Source organism: Dermacentor albipictus, unplaced genomic scaffold (assembly GCF_038994185.2).
Source record: "Dermacentor albipictus isolate Rhodes 1998 colony unplaced genomic scaffold, USDA_Dalb.pri_finalv2 scaffold_17, whole genome shotgun sequence".
In the NCBI taxonomy this organism is placed as follows: Eukaryota; Metazoa; Arthropoda; class Arachnida; order Ixodida; family Ixodidae; genus Dermacentor; species Dermacentor albipictus.
Window position 1 is genome coordinate 10,984,839 of NW_027225571.1, and position 16,558 is coordinate 11,001,396.

The 16,558-nt window shown below is 45.6% G+C and overlaps 1 protein-coding gene across 5 annotated transcripts in view; it reads right to left on the reverse strand.

The window, feature by feature from the left end:
• The window catches only part of LOC135909425 (tRNA (34-2'-O)-methyltransferase regulator WDR6), a 443,227-nt gene that overhangs the window by 157,440 nt on the left and 269,229 nt on the right, over positions 1-16,558 (reverse strand). For all 5 annotated transcript variants that reach the window (XM_065441378.2, XM_065441379.1, XM_065441377.1 and 2 more), the window contains 2 exons: positions 11,590-11,778; positions 8,113-8,274 (listed from right to left, as the gene is read on the reverse strand). In XM_065441378.2, the coding sequence (XP_065297450.1) occupies positions 8,113-8,274; positions 11,590-11,778 (351 nt within the window). The remainder of the gene's footprint in view (positions 1-8,112; positions 8,275-11,589; positions 11,779-16,558) is intronic.

Here is a 16,558-nt window from a genome sequence, read left to right on the forward strand (position 1 = left end):
TGTCAACATTTAACAAGAATGAAATGCTTAGGGTTGCAATTGAGGACCTTGGAGGGGCTGTCGTATAGCAATTGCAACAGTGCATGGATAAGAATAAGTGGGAGGTGTGGAATAAAGATGAGTTTGCGCAAAGAGCTTTGGGGTTGTGGCAAAGCGGTGCTGGAATGATGCTAGCTATTGTAGTTCGCAGGCGGCTGGCATAAGACTGCATGCCAGTAGCTGTTGGTATCAAGTTGAGTGATGACGGACTGGTTCCGAGTAGCTGTGGTAAGTGGCGAAGTAGCTCCATCTGCTTTTTGTCAACAAGTTTCTCCGATGACAGGAGCTGCTGAATCTGACAAGACTTGGAGATGGTGGTGTGCTGCAGCCGCTCTAACTTTAGGTTGTCGAACGGGTCTGTGGGTGGAGGAGCTTGCAGAATGTCATGTACCAGAGGTACAACAAATGGGTTGAGCGTACTCATGAGTCGAACTTGAACGTCTGCGATGTGACTCGTTGGCAGAAGAACTGGGCCTCAATGTGTATGAACCACAGTTCACAGATGGAAGGCCAGGATTCGGGAAGCTTCAGTATGATGACTGAGGATGTTGTGCCTTTGCTGGGGGCTGGAACCCCAACTTCATGCAGGGCAGTTGCAATGTGGGGTGCATCCGGTGTTACCAACTTGGAAGACAAGGTCCAAGGTAAATATTGTTTTTTAAGCTAGTGGCTAGTAGTAAGCGACATGTCAGCGAAGCTCAGGGACTGTTTACATACCAGTGCCTCCCGAACTCTCTTCGTTGTTGGTGGTGGTCTGACAGCCCACTGCCCACTACAGCCTAATCTCAGCTAAGCATCTGGCAACATGACAGAAGCCAACAAAGCGTGCGGAAATGGGTTTGTAATGGCTGGCCTCTCCGGTTTAACAAGGCAAATGCCACTTTGAAGCCATAATATGAAAGAGAGACGAGCTAACTATTAGTAATGTGGTTTTGTGTTGGGGCCACCAAATGGTGCTACGATGATATGGTTGCTGCACGATACTCACCAGGAAGCACCTCAATGAAAAGGCTAGCTTGTTCATTACTATGGTCCCTGGGCATCATCAAGGTACCGAGCGTTTGATTAAATCATGCCCAGTGTGTGTCCAGGCAGCACTGATTTCTCTGAGGAAACTACCAGTGATGTGGCCAGACATCAGGCAATGCTGAACCCATCTGCACATTGATTTTGCAGGCCCAGTGATCGGGTTCAAGCTGCTAGAGGTGGTACACTCCAAGGACTAACGGATAGAGGTTGTACCATGATAAAGCACCACAGTGATGACAACCACTGAAGTTTTGCGTACCCTGTTTAGCACCTTTGGCCTGCCGCAAACAATCATATTGCACAATGGCCTGCAGTTCCCATGTGAAGAATTTAAAAAATTCATCTGGGTAAACAACATTGATCATGTCCGCATCGTGCCTTATCATCCTCAACTGAATACTCTCACGGAAAGGGAAGGGCTCGATAAAAATGCAACCAGACCAATGTAGACATGCCTAGCAAGGATTCTACATAACTATTGTTGGACGCCATCACTGTGCGAAAAAACATCTGCCAGGCTGTTAATTGGTGATGAGCTGCACTCAAGGCTTGATAATGTGGTTGTGCCACTACACCTGCATGTACAACATGCACGCGACTTCCAGACTTCCAGATACTAGTTCTAGACGGCCAATCCAGTGTGGGTGCAGAACTATGAACGCGGTGAACCTGGGACATTGGCCCACATTCTAGCCAGGGACGGCTCGCATATGGTGACGGTCCAAGGCACCAATGGTGAGGTCCTTTGTCGACACCTGGACCAGGTAAAACGCCTCTTACCAGAGCAGACTCAAGAGCAACAGGATTTCTCCACAGAAGTGGCATGGCCCCAGCTGTTTGAAGACAACACAGGTGACAGCGAGCACCATGGAACTGCCCCAATCACCCCTTGTCTACGCCCATCGACATGCTCAAGATTGCCCTGGATCAGTATCTTTAAAAAAGAAGACTGTTGTGATAAGCTTCTCACTTGCCTGGGCCGGAAATAAACATTCATTTTGCTGCTCGTGTTGTGGCATAAACAATGTTCGTGTGGCTTTCAGCATTATTCGGTGCTATGGTGCCACTTCTTGTGCTTGGCTAGCACCATCTTTTGCAAGAAAGTGGAGCAAGTACACGTCACTGACATTCGCAAAAAAAAAAAAAAAAGTGGCGATCATTAAGCTGATAGAACATACTGAAGTTGCTGTTGTGAAAGAATACCATTTGTCAAAGCAAACGCTTCCTGGCTATGTGAAGAATGGAGTCAAGATTTTGACTGCTTTCAAAATAACAAGGCCCAGAGGAATGATAGGAAGGGAAAACACCCAGCGCTCAAAGAGGCCCTTTAGTGAAGCTATGGCTGTGGGTAGTGTTAGCAAAGAACTTGCCCAAGTTGCGAGATTTGCTGAAGCAAAAAGCCGAGAGAATTTGCCTTCAAAATGGACATCGAGAATTTCAAGTTTGTTGATCAATGGCTCTGTAAATTTAAGAAAAAGCATGACATTTTGCTTAAAAAAGCGTACAGCGAAAATGGCGCAACAGACCAGGCCTGTATGTCGTTAATGGATAAATATGTTCCTTCAGACACATTGTAGTTACCCGATTCTAACACGCCCCTGAATCTAATCCATAACTGATATTCACGGGCTTAAAGCATGAAAATAAAAGTGCACTTGAATGTAATGTGCACCCGATTTATAAAAGTAAACTATAGCATGCTCCTTATGTGTGCAATGAGAAAGAAATGAGGCAAGCACAATTTGCCTTCACAGAATGCAAAATTTATTTGCCATGATCGTCGTCATCTCTGTGAGTGAGCTCCTTATTGCTGTCGACTGACCACAGCATGTTATCCTCCATGCCATCCATCACATTAGAAATCGCACACTTCTTGAGCAATTTTACGATCAATGCAGACAGGATGGTGGTCCATGCCTCGGCTAGCCACTTGGCCAGTTCATCCAATGATGTGTGCTTCAGCCTATTGCTCGGCATGAAAGTGTGGCTGCCATTTATTAGCCACTCGCTATACACCGTGCGAACATGATCTTTCATGGGCTTGTTAATGCACACATGCAGTGGCTGCAGGTGGAAGGTCATGCTTACGAGTATCACAACCAAGACAGTTTGCCATGCACCGGGCTTGTACTTGACATGCTGGTCGAAGTGGCACTTGAATACATGAAGTACAAGCATGGCTCAAATCCTGAGGTTACCACCAGGCTTCTTTCACTACACACAGACAATCCAGTCAATGACCATGTTGGTGTCCACCTATCCATTTTCGCTGGCTCACACTATGATGCCTTGCAGGAACCTGAGTGCTTTCAACAGTGTCTTCCACTTGAAAAATCAAAACCAGAGGCAACTTATACCAATCAGCTGTGCAACACAGCATTGTGGTGACATGGGTCTTCTCATTCCTGGATGACAGCAAGGATGCCTGCTTGGTGCCTTTTGTCTCCCCTGTAGTGTTATCAGGCATATCAAAATATAGTGGCATTTGGTCTGCGTTTACAATTTGCTCCAACAAATATCCATTTTTGTGACCGAGTGCCAGCGCAAACCACTGCTGAAAAGCATCAAGCTTTTCTTCAAAAGCCAATGGCAACTTCCAGCAGATGCCTGTGTGCATCTGAAGGGCAAACTTTTTCTGCTCATAAATTTAGTTATGCAGTGGGCCTCTTCGATTTTCGGAGTTCTGGCCGCCCGCTGGCAGTCAGATGGCAGCCAGCTAGTTCCGGTTCTGACAGGAAGTCACGTGGGCTGGGATCCCAAGACAACCCGAACCTGCCCGAAGTTTGCAAAATCGAACGCCGGTACAGCTGGCCAAATGTAAACATGCTACCAGCATGGCAGCGCCCGGCGAGGCCGGCGCGCGCTCGGGGTAGTCGGCCCATTTATGCGTTGCCAGCTTGAAAATATATAGTTGCATTCAGGGATACGATCACTTTCGCACGACTCGGTGCAGGACGCGTACTCGGACAACCTCGCCTTGCACAGCACAACAGATGGCCTCTGACGCAGCGGATGACAAGACGCAAAATCATGATTGTATACTCGAAAGCGATGGCTGGAGGATCCCTGCTCGCAGCGATCACGTCGACCACCGGCGACATTGATGAGTTAGCGTTGTGTCACCACAAGACATGAAAAAGCAGGTTATCGGGTACGTCTCATACGCATAAAATTTCGCGCCGACCTGCTTGGGCTTCGATTTCAGAAGGTTTGTTGCGGCTGATGGTGCTTCTCATTTAAGGAGCTGGGGACGCGGCTGGCGCATGAAAATGCACGTCGCCTGTGACCAGCGAAACATTCCACACGAAAAACAACATTGGTCGCACTCATGAGAGCAATAAGCCAATGTACGTGTGTCTAAATGTACCGAGTGCAATTAATGTATTCTTAGATCAACGGCCTGCAGTTCAAACACATATCAGTTTCGAGCTGCCACCTAAGCATACGACGGAGAGACGGAGCGAACACGGGCTAGCTGCAAAGCCTTTGCTAACTGCAGTAAAAGGAGATATATAGATACGCGAGGTATGTGAAAAGGAACGCCACCAGAGAAAGACGAACCCAAAATGTACCGCAATCTGTGAATGAGCGTCTACAACTTGCGTGGAACACGATGCAGATAACATGCATGCATGAGAGCGCGGCGCGCTATTCACCGCCGCGAAGAAGCAATCAGGGGACACACACATATACACACACACAAAAGTTCCAAACGGTTCACCAAGGCTCGTATCACACCGCTTCGCGATGTGGAACGGAGCGTTAGCACCTAAAAAGATAATGCTAGAAGTGAGAAAATCCGAAGATGACCGTAGACAGTTGGCTGAGCGGGGTAAATTTAAGTCCTCAAGTGCCCACGTTGCAATCCGTGAAGTCCCCGTAAAGATGGCGGCGAGCGCCCATCACCTCTTTTAGTCGTCTGCTAGCCAGAGAACTTCCAGAGAGCAGCCAGACCAAAATCGTCCTGGCAGGCTCTGGCAGCCCGCGGGTAGCCAAAACCATCCAGCGCGAGCAAAACGAACGCCCCAGCGAAAGTGCGTAGGGCGGTGGGCGGAGCAAACCGAGAAAAACGAAGATGCTCTGGCTGACTCTGGCAGCCCGCGGGTAGCCAGAAGTGGAAAATCGAAGAAGCCCAGTTTTTACTGGCTTTACTATCACTACTGGATAGGCCTCGATCACAGGCCTTTACCTTGAAAAACTTGGTCATCATGGGCATGCAATCCCCACAGAGTTGCTTGACCAAGTCGGCAAACTTGTCTTCAAGGTCCAGATATTTTCCTGTTTTCGGCCCATGGAAGACCTTCCTGGTCAACTTGCAGCCAAAGATTTTCTCCCTTTGTATCACTAGTCATGAACACAAGTCTCAGGCACACAAAAAATGTTGCAGTTCCGTCCGAAAGACGAAGCAGCAATTGCGAGAGCAAATTAATAGACAGTTGTACGAAGTAAGGATAGTAGTTTTATCAGCCATATAAACTTGTAAACATACACTTACTAACTAACAATGATAGAATATGTAAACGTGACTCAATGAGGACATAGAAAGAAACAGACACACAGAGACAGCGCTGTCTTTGTGTGTCTGCTTCCTTCTACGTCCTTGTTCAGTCGCGCTTACACTTTCTATTATGGATTCAAACTAACTAGTCCGTCAACATGTTTCAACTAAATTAACCAGCACGGTGTCATGCGCGCACAGGTAAACATGAATACATCTCGCTCGATGAGCGCAGAAACTCGCTGTAAAAATTCTGGAGTTAGGAATCGTGGCAGCAGCCGCAAGCCAATTGACCTCCGTGCATCTGCTGCTTCAACGCAAACGAAACGGCGAAAGCACAGCGCATACGAAGCTGTCGGCAATACGTACACTCTGCAAACATCGTAGATCAGTTTGAAGATGAGGCCCACGCGGGTGTGCACTTTGGCCAAGTCGTAGATTGCTTTCAAGACACACGAGCGCCAGCAACACATGCTTACAGCGTCTGCCAAAGGCGTCTACTATGGCGTCAGCGATTTACGTTGCCAACGCCGCAGTAAATGTTGTGGATGTCTCCATTCTGTATGGAGCAGCGGGTGAGGAGGACATCGAGGCACCCTAGCAGCCACCGGAGAAGAACACCCCTTCTCCCTTGCCTGACCTCCCTGCCTTGCACACCACAGGAGAGGGCATGCTCTGGGCTGCGTTCCTCACTCGCGCACGCGAGATTGAACCGTGTTGGCCAGCTTACCCTCACACACTTTCACTCATACGGAACCTCACGGCGACAGCGATGGCAGAAATGCACCTGGAGTGTCCATGTAATTGACGTGATGCAGCTCTGTTACTGCTATCTTCAATGTGCAAAGTAACTTTCCTTTTAAATTAGCTTTCATAATTAAAGCTGCACATCGCCATTTGCAACCCTCTGGTGACAGATATGATTCACCAGTGCTAACCCACAGCAAAACATGCTCTGTCACCATCGCTGTCTGACATTGCATCTGACCCCTCTGACAGTGGTTAAAACACATTGCCGGGCTAGTTGGTTAGAATCCATGGTAGAGTGTATAAGCGCAACTGCATGAGGACATAGGAAGAAACAGATATACACAAACACAGCGCTTCACTTTCAACTATAGATTTTATTTTCGCACGCATCGATAAATATATACCGTACGAGCGGAAACAAACGTAACAGCAAAAAAAGAACATTCAGTGGTGAATTTCGATATACTGTACACGTGTGCAAGGCATGGGGCATGGGTTTGTTTCCACTCGTACAGTTTTATCGATGCATGCAAAAATAAAATCTATAGTTGAAAGTGAAGCGCTGTGTCTGTGTATCTGTTTCTTCCTACGTCTTCATGCAGTTGCGCTTGTACACTCTACCACAGATTCTGACAGTAGGCTGTTGCCAACGGCATGAACGTGGTTTTGGTTTTGTATCCAACTGTAATGTGCAGGCAATATTCAGACCCATTATTTTCAAAAGAAAGGTGCCAGTTATACTCAGGTAAATACAGTATTCAACTGTGACAAGACGGGGTATTTTTCAAAATGTTGCCACATCATACCCTTGCCTGCTTACCCTGTATGTTGCACAGGGGGAGAGAGAGTTAAGCATAGCAAAGAACGAATCACAGTGATGGTTGTGGCCAGCACACTTGTCATAGAGAAGCTGTCACTTCTCATCAATGGAAAAAAAACAAAAAAAAAACAAAAACAGATGCTTTGGGTCAGTAAAGACCCTACAGCGATGTAAAGCAGCCACTCGAAGGTGTAGATCATATAGTCTCTTTTTCAAGTCTAAGTACACAAACTTGACTGAAAGTTTGTGCACGTGAAGAGGCAAGTGCCGGCCACAACCACGGAGGCTGCCGACAATAGCCATTGGCAAGGAGGCCTAATGCACGACCTGCAAAGTAGCAAGATGGACATTCCTGCTAAGGTAATATTCGAGGACTTTGGGCGAGTCTGACAACGAAGTTGAACTGTACGCAGAGCCCACGAATTATGAAATTATACACCAAGTTGTTGCAACGCCAACGAGTGGCTTCGTTGACAATGATCGCACACAACCGTCAGTAGCGGAGATAGCAAATGCAGCAACAATCTTGTAACATGTATGGGGATATCATGACTCTTGCGCAAATACAAGCAAGCACGGTTACCTTCAAGCATAGCTTGAGGCAAGGTATCATCAGTGATTTTTTAAGCTGCTCTTTTGTTCCTGCTCAACGGGCTTTTCTGCCTACTTTCCAGTTTCCATCAAGTCTGAAAAAGTTCAATTGACGACTGTAGATGCTTTGCTCTTCTGGTGCATGGAGGTCTACTATATGCTATGCCTGCAATGTGCAGCAACATGCAGACTCAATTGTCACACTGAATGGAAATGCTGTTGCTGTGCACACAGTGGACAAGTGGAACCAGGGAGTTTACAATACATGGATTTTTTTTTTTTTGCGTGTGTGTCACACATCTTTGCCAAATAGGAGAGATGTTGAAATAGTAGTTGCAATCATTGAGATTTAAACAAACAAAAAAGGAGGTGCATGTGCGCTCACCCAGAAGACACGCAAGTAACGTAGTTCCCGATCTTTAAGAGAGTAGAGCAGCACTCGCCCATCTCGTCCAGCAGTCACCAGTGTCTCACTCTGCTGCTGTATATCTGTGACACCATTGTTGCCATGGATGCCCGCATACGTCCGAAATGGCTCTATGAGGTCCTACAGTGCATAGAAAATAGAATAAATGTCAACATCAATGATGTTAGGTTAGGCAAGTACATGGTTGCCATTTTTGTATTAGAATGACTGGCACACATACTCATTAAAACTGCAGTATCCAGGGGGAAATGACAAACACTGCTGCTTGATTACCTACTCGGGCATCTACTGAAAAGTAAAACTGCATTCATAGTATGTACTGCGAAACTTCATTATTTTGTACCTGCCTAAACCATACTAATGGTCAAAATGTATTTGTGGCAAATCCCCTACAAAGTCTTCATAGAGCTTAATGTATTGGCTGACTGCTTATACCATCATCTGCCTGCCAGTTAGTGCAATGAATGAGAAGTGGAACCCTGGGGCTTGACTTTTTCGTTGGACACAACCCCGTGAATACAAGGAAAGACTAAGCAAAATTACCTGAAGTCCTAATTGAAATGTTAAAGCCTGACACAAAACTAACAAAGAGTGATCCAGAAGTGAAGAGACAGAAGTGCATGTACAACCTCTTTCTATTCACTTGTGTTTTGTTGTCCAAATGTTCAGAATGCTAAGAAATTATTCTATTAACTCTTTCGTTACCCCGCCAATTCAAATCGGTCACCAGTGAACAATGCTTTAGATTGCCAATTTCGACTTATTGGAGCCGTTTCTCATCCATATAAGGCCATCCAGTAGTCAGTACAGGCACTGCACTTTCAGAATCAGTTTAAATTTTCGCATTTCGGCGATGTCGCGATTTTTTACAGACCTTTTTGCGAACTAATGTGCGTATATTGTAGAGAAAAGAGGCGCAGCTGTCATCTTCTGCTGCGCTCGAGAAAAAGCATCCCACTCACGATTATGCTGCACTAACATTAAAATTTTGTAATCAAATGACTCCCAACACGTCATAAATTATATTGCCGGCTTTGCCGTCCAACAGTGCTGAGCGGGGATAATTAATCGAAAATGATGCCACCTGTTCACTAGTGAGCTTTGGTTTGGAGCCTGAGTCGTTTTATTCCACTAAAGTATACTTCTGAAAGTCTGCCACATGTCCAACATGTGGACCTGGCTTTTGCAACCAGTTTTCAAGTGTTTCGGCAATGCTCCTCTCGTAAAATCCTGGCAAGGGGCGTTGCCGGTCCCACTGTGCAGTTATCGAAAGTCGCTGCCATAGTGACGTCCCGTGCGGCTGCGTCGCTAGAAAAGTGTCCTGCTCGAAACTATGCGGCACCCGCACTTCAATTTAGTGATGAGGACTCGAGTTACGATTCCGAAGATGACCGTGAAGCAGATTCAAGCTCTGATGGCAACAATGTTTTGAGTCAGCATGGCACATCCACAGCTGTTCCCCAACGAGTTTGCTTTACGGCCCTGAGCGGTCTCCTTCTTTGTGCACGCTTATCTGCCGATCGTTTTTCACGACCTGAGAGCTCTACTGATTATCTTCAGGGTGCATACTTTGCTTGGTTATGATGTGCTGCCATCGGCAGCAAAGAAACTTTTGTTCACGCCAAAAAGGCCGCCCGTAGTACATCTCGGCCCAGCACTTCGGATCAGCGCAAGACAGTTTACAATGGCGCGGGATTTGTTCCTACTGTTCTTCTCTGCAGAAGTGATAAAGACAATCGGCAAAAAATGCAAATAGATATGCTTGGGTGCATAATCTCGTAGTTGCCCAGCCAAGCTGAAAGTGATCGGTCCTGGAAGAGGTGCATGACTCTAGACGAACTAGTGAAGAGCGTTGCTTGAACTTCTCATCGGACCATCCTCAGAAGATGCCGAAAAGGCAGAACTGCAATATGTGTTACGAGCGCCACAAAGTTGAACAAAAACCATACGTATTGTGGGGAAAATGTGGATTGCACCTATGCTTCACAAAATCCAGGAACTGCTTCACCGCATGGCACGAGCGATGAACTAGTCTTAGTTTCTTTTTTGTACCCAAAGAACAGCAGTGTACTGAGCATTTATTTTTTCAGACACTATTCCTGGGTTATTTATCTTTGAAATGTATATTCTGAACTTTCTTTGATATGAATATTTTTGCAGATATAATGTTTTTTCATTGTTGTTTTCATCAACTGGCTGCAAAAATGGGCGCTTTCTAGAATTCCTATGTTTTACCTAATACATTTTTTGTCTGGCAAGGTAGGTTTTGGGAAGAGCATTTTATGATGCGCAATATGCTATGCTGCAATGTGTGCTGGAATATTATTTGTAGTGGTAAATAATTTTTTTCCCGAGACCTATAAAAATGACCATTTTCTCGCAGTAGCGAAAGAGCTAACAGCCTCTTTGATTTATCCACATTCAATATCCCCTTCGGGCACTGTGCGCACAAATGTGAATGCCAACATTTTGCATCAAAAGGGAAAGCACTTCCGGAAGTAATTATATTTGAAACACGTCGCATAAATCTTGACACACTTCTTATTAGACATGTGCTGCAAATTTAGATAACACTATGTGTATGGTGTTTCAGCAAAACGAGTTGGAAGGTAGACCGCTGGACATTAGCTCTCGTGTCAGTGTGTTGTCGTGTAGCGGGCTCATTTCATTCAATAGTTTTCACTTGGTATACATCCAGCATATAGTATCATCAAGTGTCTGGACAGGTGATTTCCAAGTATTCTAAACAAGTACAGTAATAGTTGATGTTATCATATTTGAAGCTCTGTAGAGAGTTCTCACATTGAATCTACCTTGACAAAACTTGCCAAAGAAAGAAAAATTCTAAATCCATTCTGTAGCTGTTCTCTTTTTATGATTGTGAAGATGCAAGAAATATGCTGAAACTAAATTTTCAACGAACAGAAATAATTGGTACCTGAAAGGGACATACTCAGGATTTACTGTATTAGCTAACTAAGCTATTATGAAAATAGAGCAAACTTGACTTCACAAGATTTGTGCTTAAATAAGGTTGCTGATGCAAGCTACACTATCAGTAGGAGCTATGAAGTCAAATCTGATTACTTGTTCTACAGAAATTTGAAACTTCAGTAGGCACACAATTTTGTCTCATGTTTACATGGGAGACAGATGTTTAGGGCTTAACAAGCAGATGCTGAATGAGTGCCTGGCTTCCCAGCCTTTCAGTTTTCCAAATTCCTGAATTCACCTAACCATGAATTGGACATTCAGATGCAGCTTTAAGCTCGTAGGTAGTGAGTAAATAAACATGAAACATCTGTCATCCTTATCACTAACAAAAAAAGTATATCCTCCAAGAAAGGGTTAAGTTTAGTAATAACATTTCCCATCTTGTTTGTGATTAATCAAGAATTAAACATGGTCCTGAAGGTGGCACCTTTCCATTTCTACCTCGTCCTCATCGACGTAGAAGCCATGGATGGATCCACAGCGGTCTCCAACGAACAGGGTCTCCAAGTTGGAGCAAAAGAGGGCTGCCGTTGCCCAGCGCTGCCTCCCACGTGGAAGCGCACATGTGGCATACAGGTCTACACTTTCAGGGTCCTCCCCGGAGACCTCTTCAGGAACTCGTGATAAAACCTGTTAAAAAAGAGGACTTTACAGCTTTTTCATTTTGTTCCATGACTGTACTTGTACAATTATAATGAAATACCAATACAATGCGATACCAAATTGCCCAAAATAAAAGACAAGCTATTGCAATCATAAGGAGGGAAAATGGCACCATGAAAAGAAAATACAACCAAAAGTTTTGGGAAAGGAAACCAGTGACATGGTGAAGCAATAACTTGCAACTGCTGGCCTGTTATGTGCAGTAGTGAAAGAATAAAAAATTCAGACACTGCTATCATGCTTTTCGAGCTGGAAGCTTCACCAAGATAGACATGCCAGTTTCCACGCCACACTGTCAATAGTGGTGCACAGTGTTTTCTGAAAGTGGCTCGAATATGAATCAAACAGTGACAGCACTGAATTAAATAAAAATACAGCAATGTAGCTATTTTTATCACTGTCATTGTCCTTTGCACAGGGGCTACTTCAAATTGCATTTGTCACAGCGTGATATTCATTCAATGCAACTTCAACTGGAGGAGTTGAGCTAGCATACTGCTTTTAATCCTTTAATGACAACACACAAATACTAAAAAAAAATGTTTATTTTCTATCTAAATGTGCAAAATGCATTGAGAATAAGCATAATCAATGAAAAGAAAAATATTTTGCGGAAATGTTTTCAGCAATAGAGGGGAAACCGTAGGCAGAGAACTGAAAGTGGGCTTCACCCTAAGCCACTTGCGGCTTTGTTTGGAATCGGTACAAACAGCTGTCATCATATGTGAACCAGAGCTGTACATAAACCACAGCAGCCAGAGATACTGTATTTCTTTGCAGACACGATTCACAGTGCTTATCAGCTCAAAATAGCCAGACCTGGTGAGGGGCCCTTTAATAGGAAGCTTTAGTTCGAGGACTCCTATATAATTGCATGGGAAAGGAGACATACTTTTTCTTAGCAACCACTGCACTGAATTAGATGAAGTTTGTTACATTTAAAACAAAAAACTCAAATCTAGTGACTGTTGAAAGCGGATTTTCAATTTATGCTGCCGCCTCTTAATAAAACTTGCTGGAAATCACAATAGTTACAAAAGCGAAACTGTCAAGTTTACAACTCTGTAGCTGATTAACAGAAAATGATATCACAATTCTGAATACTATATAATTGAAAATAGCTATAATCGTGATAAGCTTTGCATTTTCAATAGTCTAAACCACTTCTAATGAATAAGATTAATTTCACGAGAAATTATCATGCATCAGTCGTTCGTTGAGATTTGGAGACAAAAGCAAAAAGAAATTGATTTTTCATTTTCACTATTTTTTTTATTCTAAACATTATGGCCCACCTGCTGGGAAAAAACTAGCTCAAAGGACCTGTTGTTGAAGAGAACACTGTGTTTATACTACAAAATGCTCAATTTTGTCCATGAAAGCACTGAAACAAACATTTTGTCTCGTTTGCCATTCCAAAACCACTAATAAGAGCCAGGACACCTTGGTCCTGTTTCAAAGAGCATCTTCAGGCAAGCTTTCCTGCCAAAAACAGGCCTCCAATTCTGCATCAGAAAGCTACCTTGTTTTGTAGCGTGAAATGTATACTTTTACTCTTATTTTTTTTGCAGTTTCCTCAAATGATTTTTGTAAGTGGCAAAGTTTGGGACAGGCACCGTACCGTCCCTTTTTTACACATTGATTTTTGTGTTGTTTTTTTTTTCCCTTCTTGCCTGGATACTAGTGTCAGAGCCTAAAACCACTATGAGATTTTTATGCCATATTGTGGCTTTGGCACGTAAAGGGACGACGACGAAGTGCCTTCTTCTTAGAACGCTTCTATCTGTGTTCTCTGGTTTCCGACGAATTCTTCGGAATTTCCTGGTGCCTCGGCTCCCGGTTTTGTGGCCATGGACGCGGAGCCTTCCAGAGGCCCTCCTGGCGAGAGGTCATCAAGGCCGTCCCTCACGAGGAAGAGAGGAAGCGTGCTCAGTGACACCGAGGACACTGAGTTATACTCGATGTCGGATGAAGACTCATCGGATGATAGCTTCATCACTGTCCGCAGAAAGAGGGCCAAAAGGAGGACTGTCAACGCGAACCCATCAACGCAAGCGAGCACGGCGACTCTGAAGTCAAGGCCTGAACGCTGGCCTCACGCCATCGTGTTCGTACCCGAAGAGCCCTCAAACAACCTCCGACTGCTAAACAGGCAAGAACTATCTGTGTTCTTGGAAGGGGTCGTGCCGAATGAAATTAAGGACATTCGGATAAATACACGCAAAAATGTCCTCGCAATCGATGTTACCAACGGGAGTGCGCTCGAAAAACTGAAGCAAATCTCGGTGCTAGGGCGCATCAAAGTCCGTTCATATATCCCGATGGATGACGCATCCACTGCAGGTGTCATTTATGACATCGATGTCGCCATTCCCAACGCGGACTTGCCTATCCTCGTCAAATCAGCCAGTGAGGGTGTTGTCATCACGCGTGTGAGCCGCCTTGGAACATCGCGCTGCGTCAAACTGATCTTCAAAGGAGATTGCTTACCAACACACGTCAAAGTCGGTCACTTCCGACACCCTGTTCAGCCCTTCGTACAAAGGCCTCTTCAATGCCATCAGTGCTTTAGGCTAGGACATGTCAAGGGTGTCTGCCCAAACTCGATACTGTGTCCCCGTTGTGCTGAACCTCACGCGGAGGAGACGTGCCGGGCTACTGTCCTAAAGTGCGGCAACTGTAATGGTTCCCATGCTGCCTCATCTAGGGACTGCCCTCGCATCAAGAAAGAGGTCGCTGTTCTCAAGCAAATGGTTCGGGACAATTCGACACACAGGGAGGCTGCTGCAACGATCCGGCGTCGGCGTCGGCGTCACCGAACCTCCTCAAAAAAGGCAGAGCCGCGAAAGGAGAGGGCCGCTTCCATTGTAGCACCCACATTCTCCAATCAGGCCAAAAAGGGGCTGAACAGCACAAGGAAGTCACCTGAACGGAATTTGTCTCAAGAAGAATGGCCTGCGCTTCCGAGCCAGCAATCTCCCACAGAACTACAGATTGTCAAGCCCGCTCGAGAGCCTACTCCTGCCGCTGATGCCATGCCCAAAGCAGATCAAGTCCTTTCAATGCTGCGTCCCCTCATAGATGCCATTCGAGTGATTCTGTCGAACCTTGGAACTACGTCTGCTCAAAATGCACTGAAAGTACTGGACGCCTTAAGCCCAGTGCTTGAGTCCCTCGAATAGAGACATGGCCAGCCATCGCCCATCGTTTCGAGAGGAAGTCAAGGCAGCGTCAATCATACAGTGGAACGCAAGAGGACTAAAATCACGCCTTTCGGACTTTCGTCAGCATATATATACTAATTTGTTCCCAATCATTGTCATATGTGAGCCTAATGTGTCAAAACCAGTCTGATTATTGGGATACGAAGCTGTTATATCCGCAACGACTAATGCATGCAGCAAAGTCATCGTTTTTATTCGTCGAGAACTGACCTATGTTCGCCAGCCGATTCCGCCTCATGATAAAAATCAATACGTTTGCCTCACCATTAAAAAGGGCAAACTCATGTTTACACTTGTAGGCGTTTATATATCGCCTTCAAGTATCTTTGATCCCAAACGATTAACGAACATCTTGTCTGTGTGCCCTGCCCCATATATCATCATCGGAGATTTTAATGCGCACCATATAGCATGGGGAAGCGCAAAAACAAATGCAAGAGGGCAAAGACTTGCAAACTTCGCCTGTAACCACGGCCTTTCACTTCTGATTGACGGCAGCCCAACGTTTATACGAGGCGTGAATTATAGCAGCTGTCTTGACCTAGCTTTCGTCTCCAGCACTTTCACAAGATATGTTAAATGGTTTTCGGATATCGAGACACACGGGAGTGATCATATTCCCACATACCTTGTCATCAAAAGAATGTCCAGTCCCACCCCACGGAACACCATTCGATTAATTGATTGGACCACTTTTACTTCCACCATGGAGGATGCTTGTCGAGAGGGCTTGTCCTCTGGATTAGAGGAAGCAATCAAGTCTGCAATGCTACATGCCACGCGCACGGTCACGGTTTCGTCGAAGCACACGGAATTGGATATAGAGTTGGAGCTACTTCGTGCGCTCCGTCGTCGTGCGGAGCGGCGTTACCGGCGTACAAAGTCCATCGAAGACCTTAGGACAGCCAGACGACTACAAAAGAAACTTCAACGTCGCATGGATAGATTGGCATCTCGACGTTGGGCAAGATTTTGCCAGTCACTAGATCCCCGAAAGCCACTTTCCCACATTTGGAGAACCATACGTGGTCTACGTTCCTTCCCTGAACAACGCTTCCCATTCAAGGCGCTGGCGCTCTTCCAGGGGCGGCTAGAGGCTGATGTTGCAGAAGACTTTTGTGCAAGGATCGCTGGCCAAGCAACCGGTCCAGGCTTTCCAGCCCCCAGTCGCATCCCTGTTTCACGTGACGGCCGCATGGATCTTCCATTCATAATGGAGGAACTAGAAGCGGCTCTTGCTCTATGCAGGCGTTCTTCATCCGCGGAACCAGATGGAATATCCTACCGCGCCTTGAACAACCTGATTGATGGAGCACGGAGAGAACTGTTACATCTCTACAACTTATCTTGGCAGGATGGCATGGTTCCCGAAGAATGGAAGATAAGCCGCTTGGTCCCTCTCCTGAAGCAAGGCAAGTCCCCACTTGAAACCACCTCATACCGCCCAATAGCGCTGGCCAGCTGTGTGGGAAAGATAATGGAAAAGATGATCCTTGCCCGCTTGGAGTGGTGAACATGTTACC